At 44.7% G+C, this 11559-nt stretch overlaps 1 protein-coding gene across 1 annotated transcript in view; it reads right to left on the bottom strand.

Annotated features, from left to right (window-relative positions):
* Window positions 1-3909: 3909 nt before the first annotated feature.
* Window positions 3910-11559, bottom strand: part of SIK2 (salt-inducible kinase 2) — a 112766-nt gene continuing 105116 nt past the window's right edge. Inside the window, exons 10-15 of the mRNA XM_008582671.1 lie at window positions 8559-8787; window positions 7825-8109; window positions 7528-7691; window positions 6667-6777; window positions 5854-5945; window positions 3910-4990 (exon numbers count right to left, since the gene is read on the bottom strand). Of these exons, the coding sequence (XP_008580893.1) occupies window positions 4363-4990; window positions 5854-5945; window positions 6667-6777; window positions 7528-7691; window positions 7825-8109; window positions 8559-8787 (1509 nt within the window). The 3' untranslated portion in view covers window positions 3910-4362. The remainder of the gene's footprint in view (window positions 4991-5853; window positions 5946-6666; window positions 6778-7527; window positions 7692-7824; window positions 8110-8558; window positions 8788-11559) is intronic.

Genomic DNA, 11559 nt, shown 5'->3' with positions numbered 1-11559 from the left:
ATGATACTGCCCTTGTCTTCACACATCACTCTGAAGGTAAGTTCTGTAAAAAATTTCCAGAAGTAACAAAATGATCTAAGACCCTGCCTGTACAAAGACTCCAACTTACTACCTGTTCTCTGGTTTTTACCTTTGATGTCTAGGCACAAAGAGACCGAGCGGCTCGGGTGGCTTCCAAGGAGGCAGTAGAGGCAGCCCAGAGTAGGGCTCTGGGCTACAACTGCAGCAAAGGTCAGCCCCAGCACAGGGATTCTGCAACTGTTCACCGGGACCTGTGTGGTCAAATGACACTACATACTGCCTCTAAAGGAGGAGTGTGAAAAAGTTATCTGGAACATGAGTTTTCTTTAAACCAATAGGGAGCTTAACTGTAACTGTTTATGCATGTTTTTAAATATAATCCAGAGCAGGAAAAAAACCTCTGACCCCAATATATGTAAGAACCTAGGGCTTGACTAGAGGTTGGGGGACCCCTGGAAAGGAAGCAACACTCACTCACTGCGTCCCCCTGTGCTGAACTGCTTGCACCTAACCAGAGGATGTTCTAATGCCCCCACACCAGGCACCCTTGACCAACCCTAACTAGAATCCTAACTAGTTGCTTTTCACCTTTCTTTAGTTTCCAGTTGATCACCTAATCACTCTCTAGCTAAGAGTATACTTTTCTTCCCAAATCTAACAACCAGACCAAATTCTTTAAGGGTTTCCCTGCCTTTAAGGGCATGAGCAGAGGTGGAGGCAGGGTAGAGGGTGATACTCCTGCAGGGTGGTCCCCTCTCCCTACCCATAACAGCACAGACCCCCCCTTACTCCAGGGGCAGACTCAGGAAGGAACACGAGAGGCGAGGGCTGACTTTAGTACTGATCACAGGCTCCTGCCAGTCCCACCTCACCGACTGCAGGACACAGTTTAAACACTCAAGAGTTCTTTATTTCTGAGGAAGAAAGGGCTGCTGACTTTCTCTTTCTTGGGAGGCAAAGTTTGATACAGAAAGGAAGAGGTTTTCCTTATATCAGCACTAATAGTCCTTTAAGCCTCATCTCTAGTCCTCCTGGTGGGCCCCAGTTATATCCCATTCAGTGGATTCTGGGGGGTTGGTGGTGTAGAGAGCCATCCCGTCCCTTCTCTGTTCCCAAGGTGGGAGGTGGGTAGTGCAGGACTGACTAGCCAGGGCATAGGAGGTGAGAGGATGGCTGGGGGTGGCCAGCATAGCTCAATGGGAATTTAAAAACGGGTCATCCACCCTCTTTCTATTGTGCTAACATGCTTTTTGCCTTACAGGGGCCAGCTTATCGGTTACATGTAAATACTAGAGACACACTTGCCCAGCTGGAAATTGCAGAACAAGTGCATTTTTCCCAAAGCAGAGACTAATACCCCTGGATTAAAAAAAGAACACAAACAAAAAATAAAGAAGGTACCACACATATTGCACTGTTTGCTGAATGAAATTTTTACCTCATATTCATTTCACCAAAAGTCTCTTCAGAGGAACCTGGTTTATAAGATAATAAAGCTAATGATTATTATACAGTAGTGTACACACTGCTAATGTGAAACAGACTGGAAAGCAAGTCAGTATTTCAAAGTAGCCTTGTAAAGGGAGTGGTACTCAGCCTTGTTAGTGTCAGTTTAGTATTTATGAAGCGGAAACTGCTCAGAAGCTTCCATCGCTAGTTAGTTAGAGAAGGGAGCAAGAGAAATGATCAGACAGGGCTAGGCAAACTGTTTGGCTAACTGACCAGCTCACATTTCAGCAAATACAGATGGCTATGGAATTTACTGATTTCTACTTGAAATAAATGAGATAAACAAATAGGAGCTTACAGCACAGGCTCCAGCAGGAGGGGTCGTGCTCTTCCCCAGGTGAGTGTCTAGGCCACCGCTGTGTCTGTCAGTTCCTAACAGGGCTGGCTGCTGCTGGCTGCTTCCTGATTTCTCTCTCTGGGTTCTCTAACCTCCTAACAGCCTCTCCATGGTCCCTCGTCTGCTGGCCTGCCTATCCTGCCGTAGCTCCTGGGTTTCCCGGGCCGGAGTTTATGCCGATCTGTAACTGTGCCATTCCTCAGTTCTGAAAGGAGCGGCCCTCATTTTCAATTGGGAAGGCATATTAATTTTGTAAATATTGCAGCACTTCTGTAGTATATTTTGGGAAAACATTCTCCTTCCGTCTAAAGAAATCAAGCCTTGTTTATAACTGGCTTATTTTGCAGACTTAAAACAGATTCGAGATCTTAATGAAATGATCTCAAATGAAATGATGTTTCTCACAAAATCATCAGTCTTAAGCACAAGGAGAAATAAACAACCCACAGAAGGAACATAATTCATTCTTACTGGATTTTCACTTTTCACCGCATGTCATTAAATCACAAAAACGACAGTCCCCACCCTTTCCTGCTGACACCCAAAGTCCAACCCCAAGCACAGCATTTCTGCCAAGCATCCAGGCTCCAGTGTGGAGCCCCGGTCACTATGCAGTTTCTGGTCAGCAACAAGGACTGCTCAAGTTACCAATATTGGGAAGAACTGGGCTGGGGTGGCCGAAATGGAATGCCCTAGACTTTCCATGCTTCCCCTCACCTGCATGGACACTTACTACAAAGAGGAAAGGCAACTTAAAGGTGTTTTCTAGATGCAGCATCTGTGTAGTGTCTCTCTTCTTTGTGCTTTAGGAAGATGCTTTGTGCTTAAAGCATTCATCTGTTGATAGGACAAGCCATTCTAAAGGACAGAACATACAATCTTTTAAATAATACTGAATTTGTAACACCTGGATGTTACTGTCCCAATGACAGATTACTCATAATTCTAGATATACAGTTATAAAGCTGTAGCATCTACTTTTTACTTACTTTTATGAATGAATTGTAAGGGTTGGTTAAGTTTTATTAGTAATATAACTTGCTTGGCAGATGATCTGCTTAAATGATTAACATATCTGTGGTTCTCTGAATATTGCTATAATACTTAACATTTCATTACAAGTCAAAACTTTAAGGAAATTAAGAATGCTGATTCCCACATGGTGGAAAACAAACTCTGAAGTGACTTTGGATTTAGCATTGACATAAATGGATAACTGTCGGTTTCTACAGAAAAGAAAGAATTAAAGCCTGATCTGAGGGAAAGAAGGCACAGCACTACCACTTCACATGGGACATAAAAGTTCATTTGTTGTGTCCTCAAAATTTCTAAGCCCTATATGAAACTGTCCAAATATGCAAAGCTCAATAAACTACTAGCAACATATAGTGTAAAGTCAAAGTAGTTATTGTAAAAGAGACAATACGTCCTCTGGAGACCGACTGCCCCCAAACCAGAAGTCTCTACAAGAGACTGTGCAGGAAGAGCCTGTCTTCCCTGGCCCAGGGTGGAGCTCTTGATGCTTGCTTGAGTTTCTTGCCCCCGGCCTCGACTGTGGTTGGTCTTGTGTCGGTTCTATGGGTGACATCTTTGAAGCCCTGAGTATATTCTGACACTCACTAACCCAGGGGCACCTTCTGAAGAGGTGTGTCACCTGCTCCCAGGTGGAGATGGGTGCCAGTCTCAGGGGTCAGTACCAGCTGTTATTTAATGGCCCTTGAAACAGAGTTCACACTCCACTGCTTTGTAGCAGACTTGGGGACAACTTGCATCAGCAGCTAAGAACTTATGATTCAATGACAAAGTACAACTTTCCTTTATTTCCTGTGCATCATATTTCAGTCTTGGTCTGCCTTGAAGCAATATGTTGTTACTCAGCTTCAGTGAAAAATATATTGCCTTTTTTTTTGCCCCTGTATATGCAACGGCACACATTTTTACTTTCACCAAGGTTTCCCATGATAAAATGCATCAGCAGCTAAGAACTTATGATTCAATGACAAAGTACAACTTTCCTTTATTTCCTGTGCACCATATTTCAGTCTTGGTCTGCCTTGAAGCAATATGTTGTTACTCAGCTTCAGTGAAAAATATATTGCCTTTTTTTTTTGCCCCTGTATATGCAACGGCACACATTTTTACTTTCACCAAGGTTTCCCATGATAAAATGAACTGGTGTAATTCTGCATAAAACCTACGTCTGAATGGCTTCTACTGATAGAAACATTTGTTGGTGCCTCCCTTGAGAGCTTGCTCCACTTGACCTAAGGGCATGAGCTTCAGCCTACAACTATGTTCCAGCACTTGCCACAGAAAACTTTGTGGCGGGAGGAAAGCAACATCCACCCCAGCCAGGCCCTCTGATTCCAGTTGGGCAACTTGATTTTTCCCCTTTAGGGAAAGGGCAAGAAAATAAGCTTTAAATTGAAAAGGCTGGAATAAAAATAGAAATACAGTCTTCCTTCACTTGATCCACCTCACTTCCTGTGCCAAGATTAATTCACCAGGACATACCCACTGTGTTGTGGATCCACGGCGTCTAGCATTTCACAATCAAAGAGTCCAGGTAACTCAGAGAGGGCTAGTGGGTCATAGCTAGAGGGGGCCTCCTGCAGTCCTGAGCTCCTGGGACAGTCTGGCCCTGTGAGGCCGCTCTGCTGGGCTCCATCCACGGGATACTGACAGGGCGCAGGATAGTCTGGCACAGGGGAGGCTGCACTCGGCAGCTCACAAGTCTGATAGGAGAACTGCAATGGGGCTGCAGCAGCTCCCGTCTGTTGTGGTGGCGGTGGAGGTGGCGGTGGTGGTGGCTGCTGCTGCAACTGCGCTGGCAGTGGAGGAGCCTGAGGGACCGGTGTGGAGGGCAGGGGTTGCAGATGCATCTCCTGGTACTGGCTGAGGAAAGGGCTGTACTGCATTTGTTCAGAGGAAGGCTCCAGGACGGGGCTCAGGGGCTGGGTCAGGTTGAACGGCGGAGGCTGCTGTGTTGGCGGTGGTGACTCCTGGTGGGGAAGGGGCAGCTGCTGACTTGGCTGTGGATAAGAGCTCTCTGCTATCTGCATCTGATTAAAATATGCCTGCAGCTGAGACTGCTTCTGGAGGAAGAGTCGCTTCTGTTGGAGCCTAAATTGGCAATAGCAAAGGAAAGAATTTTAAATCTTCACAAATGATAGCAATTTTAATGTAAATCCAATACTGGTCATTAGCTACAGTCCCCCAATATCTTTCCTGTGTCAGGAAAAAGAAAGCGGGAGTAGGAAACAATTGTGTTGGGTTTCTTAAACTTAATTTCATTTTTTGCCCCTCAATTCCATCCAATACTGGTCATTAGCTACAGTCCCCCAATATCTTTCCTGTGTCAGGAAAAAGAAAGCAGGAGTAGGAAACAATTGTGTTGGGTTTCTTAAACTTAATTTCATTTTTTGCCCCTCAATTCTGACTGATTTCTCAGTGCTAGAGTGAGCCTGAATGCATTTTCAACTCTGAGTTGAAACTCGTGAGTTTTTTTCCCTATAAGGTGAAAGGCTGATTTCCCATCTGGAGTGGTTAGAAGGGGAGATAATGCCTTGGTCTCACAGGTGTCTGCAGGTTGATGGGCTGGGGTAATTCTACCTTGGCTAAACTGCTTTTACTAGTGAGGCGTGGGGGCATGAATTATGGCAAGGGAGGACAGGCCTTTTCTGCAGTCTAATCCACTTAATTGCTTTAGGCCCTCAACTCTGAAAGCATAGGTCTAGTCACATCCCAAAGGGGAAATGCTAGAAGAAAGGAAAACAACCACATTTTAGGATGGCTATTGCCTGACTGGTCCATACTCCATGGGTCCTGGAATACTCTTATTAGCAATTGTGCTTGAGAAGACTGTGGCATGTGCATCAAAACCTATTTTCCCTGTAGAGGCAAATACGAGTGGGAAAGGACAGCCCACCCAGCATTCTTAAGGCTTCTGCAAAAGTCAGTGACTTTGGCCAAAGACTCCCTCTCACCTGTGTTCCTGCAGCTGTTGTTCAAGGCTCCGTGGGGGTTCTTTACAATAAAGCTGACAGGTGTTCTGAGCCTTTGACAGAAGGCTGGGCTTCTGGAAGAGCAGAAAAATAATACAAGCATGAAAATATGCTGTCACCTAGGATGCAGTCAGACTGTGCTTCTGTCTGGAAGATGAATGCAAGTGTGTTTTTTAGAATCTGTGCAGGGTGAAGGGATTGACACTTGCTCATCGAGACCCTGGAAGAGCATCGGGTCAGCAGGCCTGGGCTGTCTCAGCTCTCACCTACTTCAGTATTCCATTTCTAAAAGTCTTCTAGGACTGTGAAGCTTGTGAAGGTTAAAAAACAATGAGAAAGTGGAGTTAAATCTTGATAGCAAAGGCCCAGTGCCTGCTGAATGAATGAATCATTCTTTATGGGATCTATGTTGTTACCATTTTTAAAGATTTTCATGCACCAATGTAGAGGGCACATGTTAAAGTTCTGCAGACCAGAGATTTCCATTTTATTTATTATTCACTAAGAGGCATAAAATTAGAAACAAAGGAGCCAGGTATCCCTTTCCTACCATTCAGTGGCATATCCTTTCCTGGGGCCTGAGGACAAATCCTTTCTTTCTGTCAACACAGAGCCTTAGGCTAAGTCTGAACATGTTTCTAGAAATTACAAGTGCAGCTTTATTTATTCCTTTATTCTATAAGGAATAAAGGAGCTACCCCTAAATAAATACCAAGCAAAACAGGTTTCTGCTTTGCAGAAAGGCAGACACTGGATAAACCAAGTGAGTTGGACTGACAAGGAGAAGGATCCCACCTGGAGTCTATGCTGCAGGTACTGGCTTTCCAGGCTCTGCCGCTGGGAGAGTGGAGGATGCACACTGGCAGGGAGAGCACAGACACTTTCCTGCTGCTGCGAAACTTCCTCCTGAGGAGCAAGGGGATGAAAAATTTCAATTCTCCATGTGGGGAAAAGGTCTCAGTTCTTAGTTAAACACCTTTGCAAACGTCCAAGAGGAATCCTGACTCTTAAAGACACAATACTCAAAATGTTTTACATAACTTAGTAGGCTGAGGGTTAATTACTTTGCAGAATATTAATACATGTATTATCTGTAGTTAACAGTTACCTAGTCAGTAACAAAGCAAAGGCTCTTGGTGTCACAAGGGGGTCATCACCTTCATGTGGGCCTCAAATATATTATCCTGATGCACTGCAAATAGACTCAAAATAAAATTTACTGGATAAATGACAATATCTATTGTATTTTTAGCATGAATAATCCACTTATAAATTTAATGAAGTGATATTACATCAAAAGTAGTCGCAAGCTTTTCATTTGGGTGAAGTTCATTATTCTTCGTGTGTGTGTGTGCACGCGGGCGGAAGGGAGTTCAAGGGAGACTGTAAGCACTCATCTATATACAATCTGCCCTGTGAACCAAAAATGGCTTGAGAGTGTGCAGGCCTCCATCTGGTACCGATCACTTGGGAGCAGTGTGGATGGGTAACCTGTCAGTGCCAGGAACAAGGACAGCTTTGAGGCTGAGGGGTTTCCAGAAGAACCTGTTTGCTGCAGGACTGGAGGAAATCTTCTAAATGAAAATGACGCATGTTTGGGACACACTTACTCCTCATACTCACACAGCCATTGTGGGAAGCGCCTAGAGCACCCACCTGAGGGCACCTGCTAGGAAGGTCTTGGAACTGAGGAGCAGCTGATGCCAAGTTGGGGTCTGCCTCTGATCCTATTTGTTCATACAGCAACTGTACTTTGTTCAACTCAAGAATTCCTTTGGTTCTAGCCAGATTCTGAAGATGTTGCCTGAATGCTACAATTCCTGAAAGTACAAAGACAAAATAGCTTAAACAAAACACAAGGTTTTTCAGTGATCACAGTTTCACACCAACACGCCCCCCCTCCCCAACTCCTACAATATAAGAGTTTTAAAAGCCAGAGGAGAAAGCAGTCACCTTGAGTGAGGGAGGTATCCGATGCCCTGCGGCCCTCTCTGAAGCTCACTGGTGACCTGTTGTGGGCCTCTCGTTTCTGGGAGCTCAGAGCCTGCATGGCTGGGTTGGTAGGTCTCAGGCTTATGAAGGGAGACGTCATGCGGGGTGAGGGCTGATTGGCTAACATGATGTCCTTAAGGGAAGGGTTATCCTCCAAAAAGTTCAGGTCTCTCTGAACAGACTCCATGTCATACTCAGAGTCCACACTGTCAAGGGAGGGGTTGTCTCTCATGGAGAAAATTTTCCCTTTAAGAGAAAACAAAACAGATATAACCAACAGCAACAGCATCTTCTTTGAACATAGGATACAAAGCCTAACCAGCTTGAGTCTTGGCAGCTACCGTGTCCTTAATCTCCAATCAAAATATCTTTTCAGAACCTTTTTATAGGTCAACTTAATCATCTTTGAATTCAGGAAAACACTCCAGAAGCTGCACCCATAAGATCTCTGGCACCCCAAAAGAGTGAGAGTCCCTGATGAATCGCACAGCACTCCGACAAATCCTGGGAGTCAGGGGAACCAGCTCAGAGACATTTCACTTTATCTTTGTTAGCTGTTGAGCAGGCCTGATCCTATGGCCTGCTGAATATGCTCCATAAAGGAATAAGATATAGACTAAATTCTAGGAATTGTTTGGTATCATTACTACTTCTTGGTGATTGGAGTATGAGATATTGCTGTGCCAATATCATACCTGTCCCAGGCATGACGACCAGTTGATTGGTCACTTCTGACAGAGTGTGCCGTCTCTGCCCACTGCGTGTGGACTGAAATGCTTCAAAGGCATGACTGGGGTCTTCTTCAGCCTCTCCTTCTGTCTCCAACCCTTCGTCAATGGAGGTCTCCATCATGTTACTGGGCAGTGACTGGCATCCCTTCCTCACCAGGACAGGAGGCACAGGGTCAAGCAGACAGCCATTTACCTAAATGTCAGGGGGTGTGAGAAGAAACTATTAGTTGCTGCTCTGCCAAGACATTAGAAAAATCCACAAAGGAAAAAAAATGTCGATTTGCAGCAAACTAGAAATTAAGTAAAATATCAAAAATGTACATATTTATTACCAACGATGACACATAGATTAGAAGTTAAGGCAAGTCAACTGCAGTACTTAGAGAGAGACAGAAGCGCATTATGACCCAAATTGGCACTGCTGCCCAGTTTATCTGAGTCATCATTATTACAATAAACAATATTTTCAGTGGTTTCCAAATGAACAGGGTTATATTAGCTTGAGGCCTACCAATTATTTTTTTTAAAATAAGGGGAAAGGAGGGAGGTTATTTATTTTTTGACTACATGGCTCATAGCTAAGAAAAAAAAGTAGTCTCCAACATTCTTCTAATTTCCAACCACAAAACATACTGGAAGGTTCTAGAAATACTTTTAAGTTCATAAGTACCTGCCCATTTTAATTTAGTCTTTAATTAGTTCTATGTGCCTGAGGAATGGAAAACAAGAATTCTTTAAAGACAGACTAATACCACAAAAAGGATTGAGGAAAAAAATTCAAATGGCAAACAGCCAAAGCCTTCCATTATAGAGTAACAAATGACTCACAGGCCTAAAATTCCAGCAGAGGCTAATAAGCCCCAGTGCACTGAATTCTCTCTCTTCAGCAATACACACAATATCTATAGTTCTTATCCCACAGGGAGAGCTCAGCTCCTGAGCACTCCACCCTCCATGCAGTTGCCAAGCAAACCACCTAATGGCAGGCAGAAACAGCACACAAAAGGGAGCTGTGATGTGAGCTCTTCTGGCTGGTAAAAGCCCCATTGAGGAGGCAATTATTTACCTCATTACCTTAACTATTCCCCCGTGGAAATCAATCTGTTTTCTCCTATGAATAGCTGCTCACGAACAGCCAGCCATAAGGCTCTCAGTTCTGAGCAGTACTTTCACCTGGAATACACTGGGTAGAGCTATTGTTTCCTTTGGAAGCAGGAGAAGCTCATGTATGTGAGAGGTGACGTGGGACCTTCCTGTGCCAGACACAGGAAACTTTCCTCTTATGGCAACCAATCTGAAGGCATTGCAAGGCCCTATTTGGAGGGAGACTTGGGTGACTCAAATCTTTGTTTGCTTGGGGAGCAGATGGTTATCCCAGAAAAACTGTTCTGGGGCTATAGCCATTACTAGGATAAAGTGACTAATGCATTGCAGGGTTTTAAAATGATGAATGGTCATTGTAGGGAAAGTGAAGGAAAATGGTCAGGGCCCCTCAGATGTTCAGAATCTTGCGGAGCATTTGCTGTAAAAATCCACATGTGCCCAGGCGTTCTTTGGTTACTATCTAACGTAACTGCATATGTGCACCCAGGTGTCCTGGGTTATCGACCTAAGTATAAAAGACTAAGAACTCTAATACACGACGCTTCTCAGGACACTCCAGGAGGCCACTAGGGCAGCTGCTCCTAGCTCTGAAGAACGCCTGTTAATTTTTTACACACAGCTCCCAGGATCTTTTCCTATTACCTTGCTCATGGACCTGCATGTGAAGGGTTTGTGACCCAGTCTGTACAATGGGCTTGAGGGGTCTGTGAGCCCTAGCTTGAGAGTCATTTAAAAGAGTGGCAGATACTTTCTACCCAGACTACAACCAATTTTCCCCATAGCACCAGAAAACAAAACTCTGAAATCTGGCCAGCAATTCTTATTCTCTCCTTGGCTCTTCCCCAGATAAGTTTTCTTCTTTTGACCATACTTAATAGTTTTCTTATGGGAAAGAATGGCTGTTTGAGAATTTATATTCATACCTCTAGGCTCCTTAATGATCTACTAATACAATTTTCTAAGACTAGCCAAGGATGATTTACAAATGAATAAAGCAACAGAGAAAAGAATGTTACTAAGTAATTATTTTCAGAAATCTTTACACCTACAGTCTCTGTCAAAATTTTACCAGACATTTCTTGCAGTATAAACTGTACAAGCAGGTTTTTTTCTTAATAAAGAAAAGTTACCTTTTTCTTTTCTTTTTTTTTAAAAGATGACCGGTAAGGGGATCTTAACCCTTGACTTGGTGTTGTCAGCACCACGCTCACCCAGTGAGCAAACCGGCCATCCCTATATGGGATCTGAACCCGTGGCCTTGGCGTTATCAGAACCACACTCACCCGAGTGAGCCACGGGCCGGCCCCTAAAACCTCCATTTTGAGTGCAGCCCAGCAGATTCTTTTCCTATAACAAAGCTTGATTGGTACCCGGCGTTTCGGCTCACTGTCTTTCATTTTGGTGCTGAAACCTGGGAAGGGTCCTGGCTGGGACCTTCAGAAGATCCCTTCTCTTGGGTTGATTGACCCTCCCGGCTGCCCTTCCTGGACCTGCTGAGCCGGGTGCCTCTGGGACTCTCTCCTTTTGCTGTTTCAGACCAACACATCCAACATCAGCCTCAATTCAAGGTGAGTCAGTGGGTCTGTCCTACTTCTTTTTTTTTTTTTTCCTTTTTGTCTTTTTTCGTGTCCAGCAACAGATCGCAACCCTCAGTGTCGCGCCCGTACCGGACCGGGACCGGCAACGGGATCGCAACCCTCGGCGCTGCACCCGCACCTCGCTCAGCCAGTGAGCAGGAACCGGTCTGTATGTGGGGTCCAAACCCTCGGCGGGAGCACCGCCACACTCTCAAGCGGCGCACTGTAGCAGTGCGCCACCGGGCCGGCCCCTTACCGGTCATCTTTAAAAAAAAAAAAAAAAA

Source organism: Galeopterus variegatus, unplaced genomic scaffold (assembly GCF_000696425.1).
Source record: "Galeopterus variegatus unplaced genomic scaffold, G_variegatus-3.0.2 Scaffold2690, whole genome shotgun sequence".
NCBI lineage: Eukaryota > Metazoa > Chordata > Mammalia > Dermoptera > Cynocephalidae > Galeopterus > Galeopterus variegatus.
The sequence above is the reverse complement of the archived record's forward strand: the minus strand, read 5'-3'. Positions and strand labels throughout refer to the sequence as shown.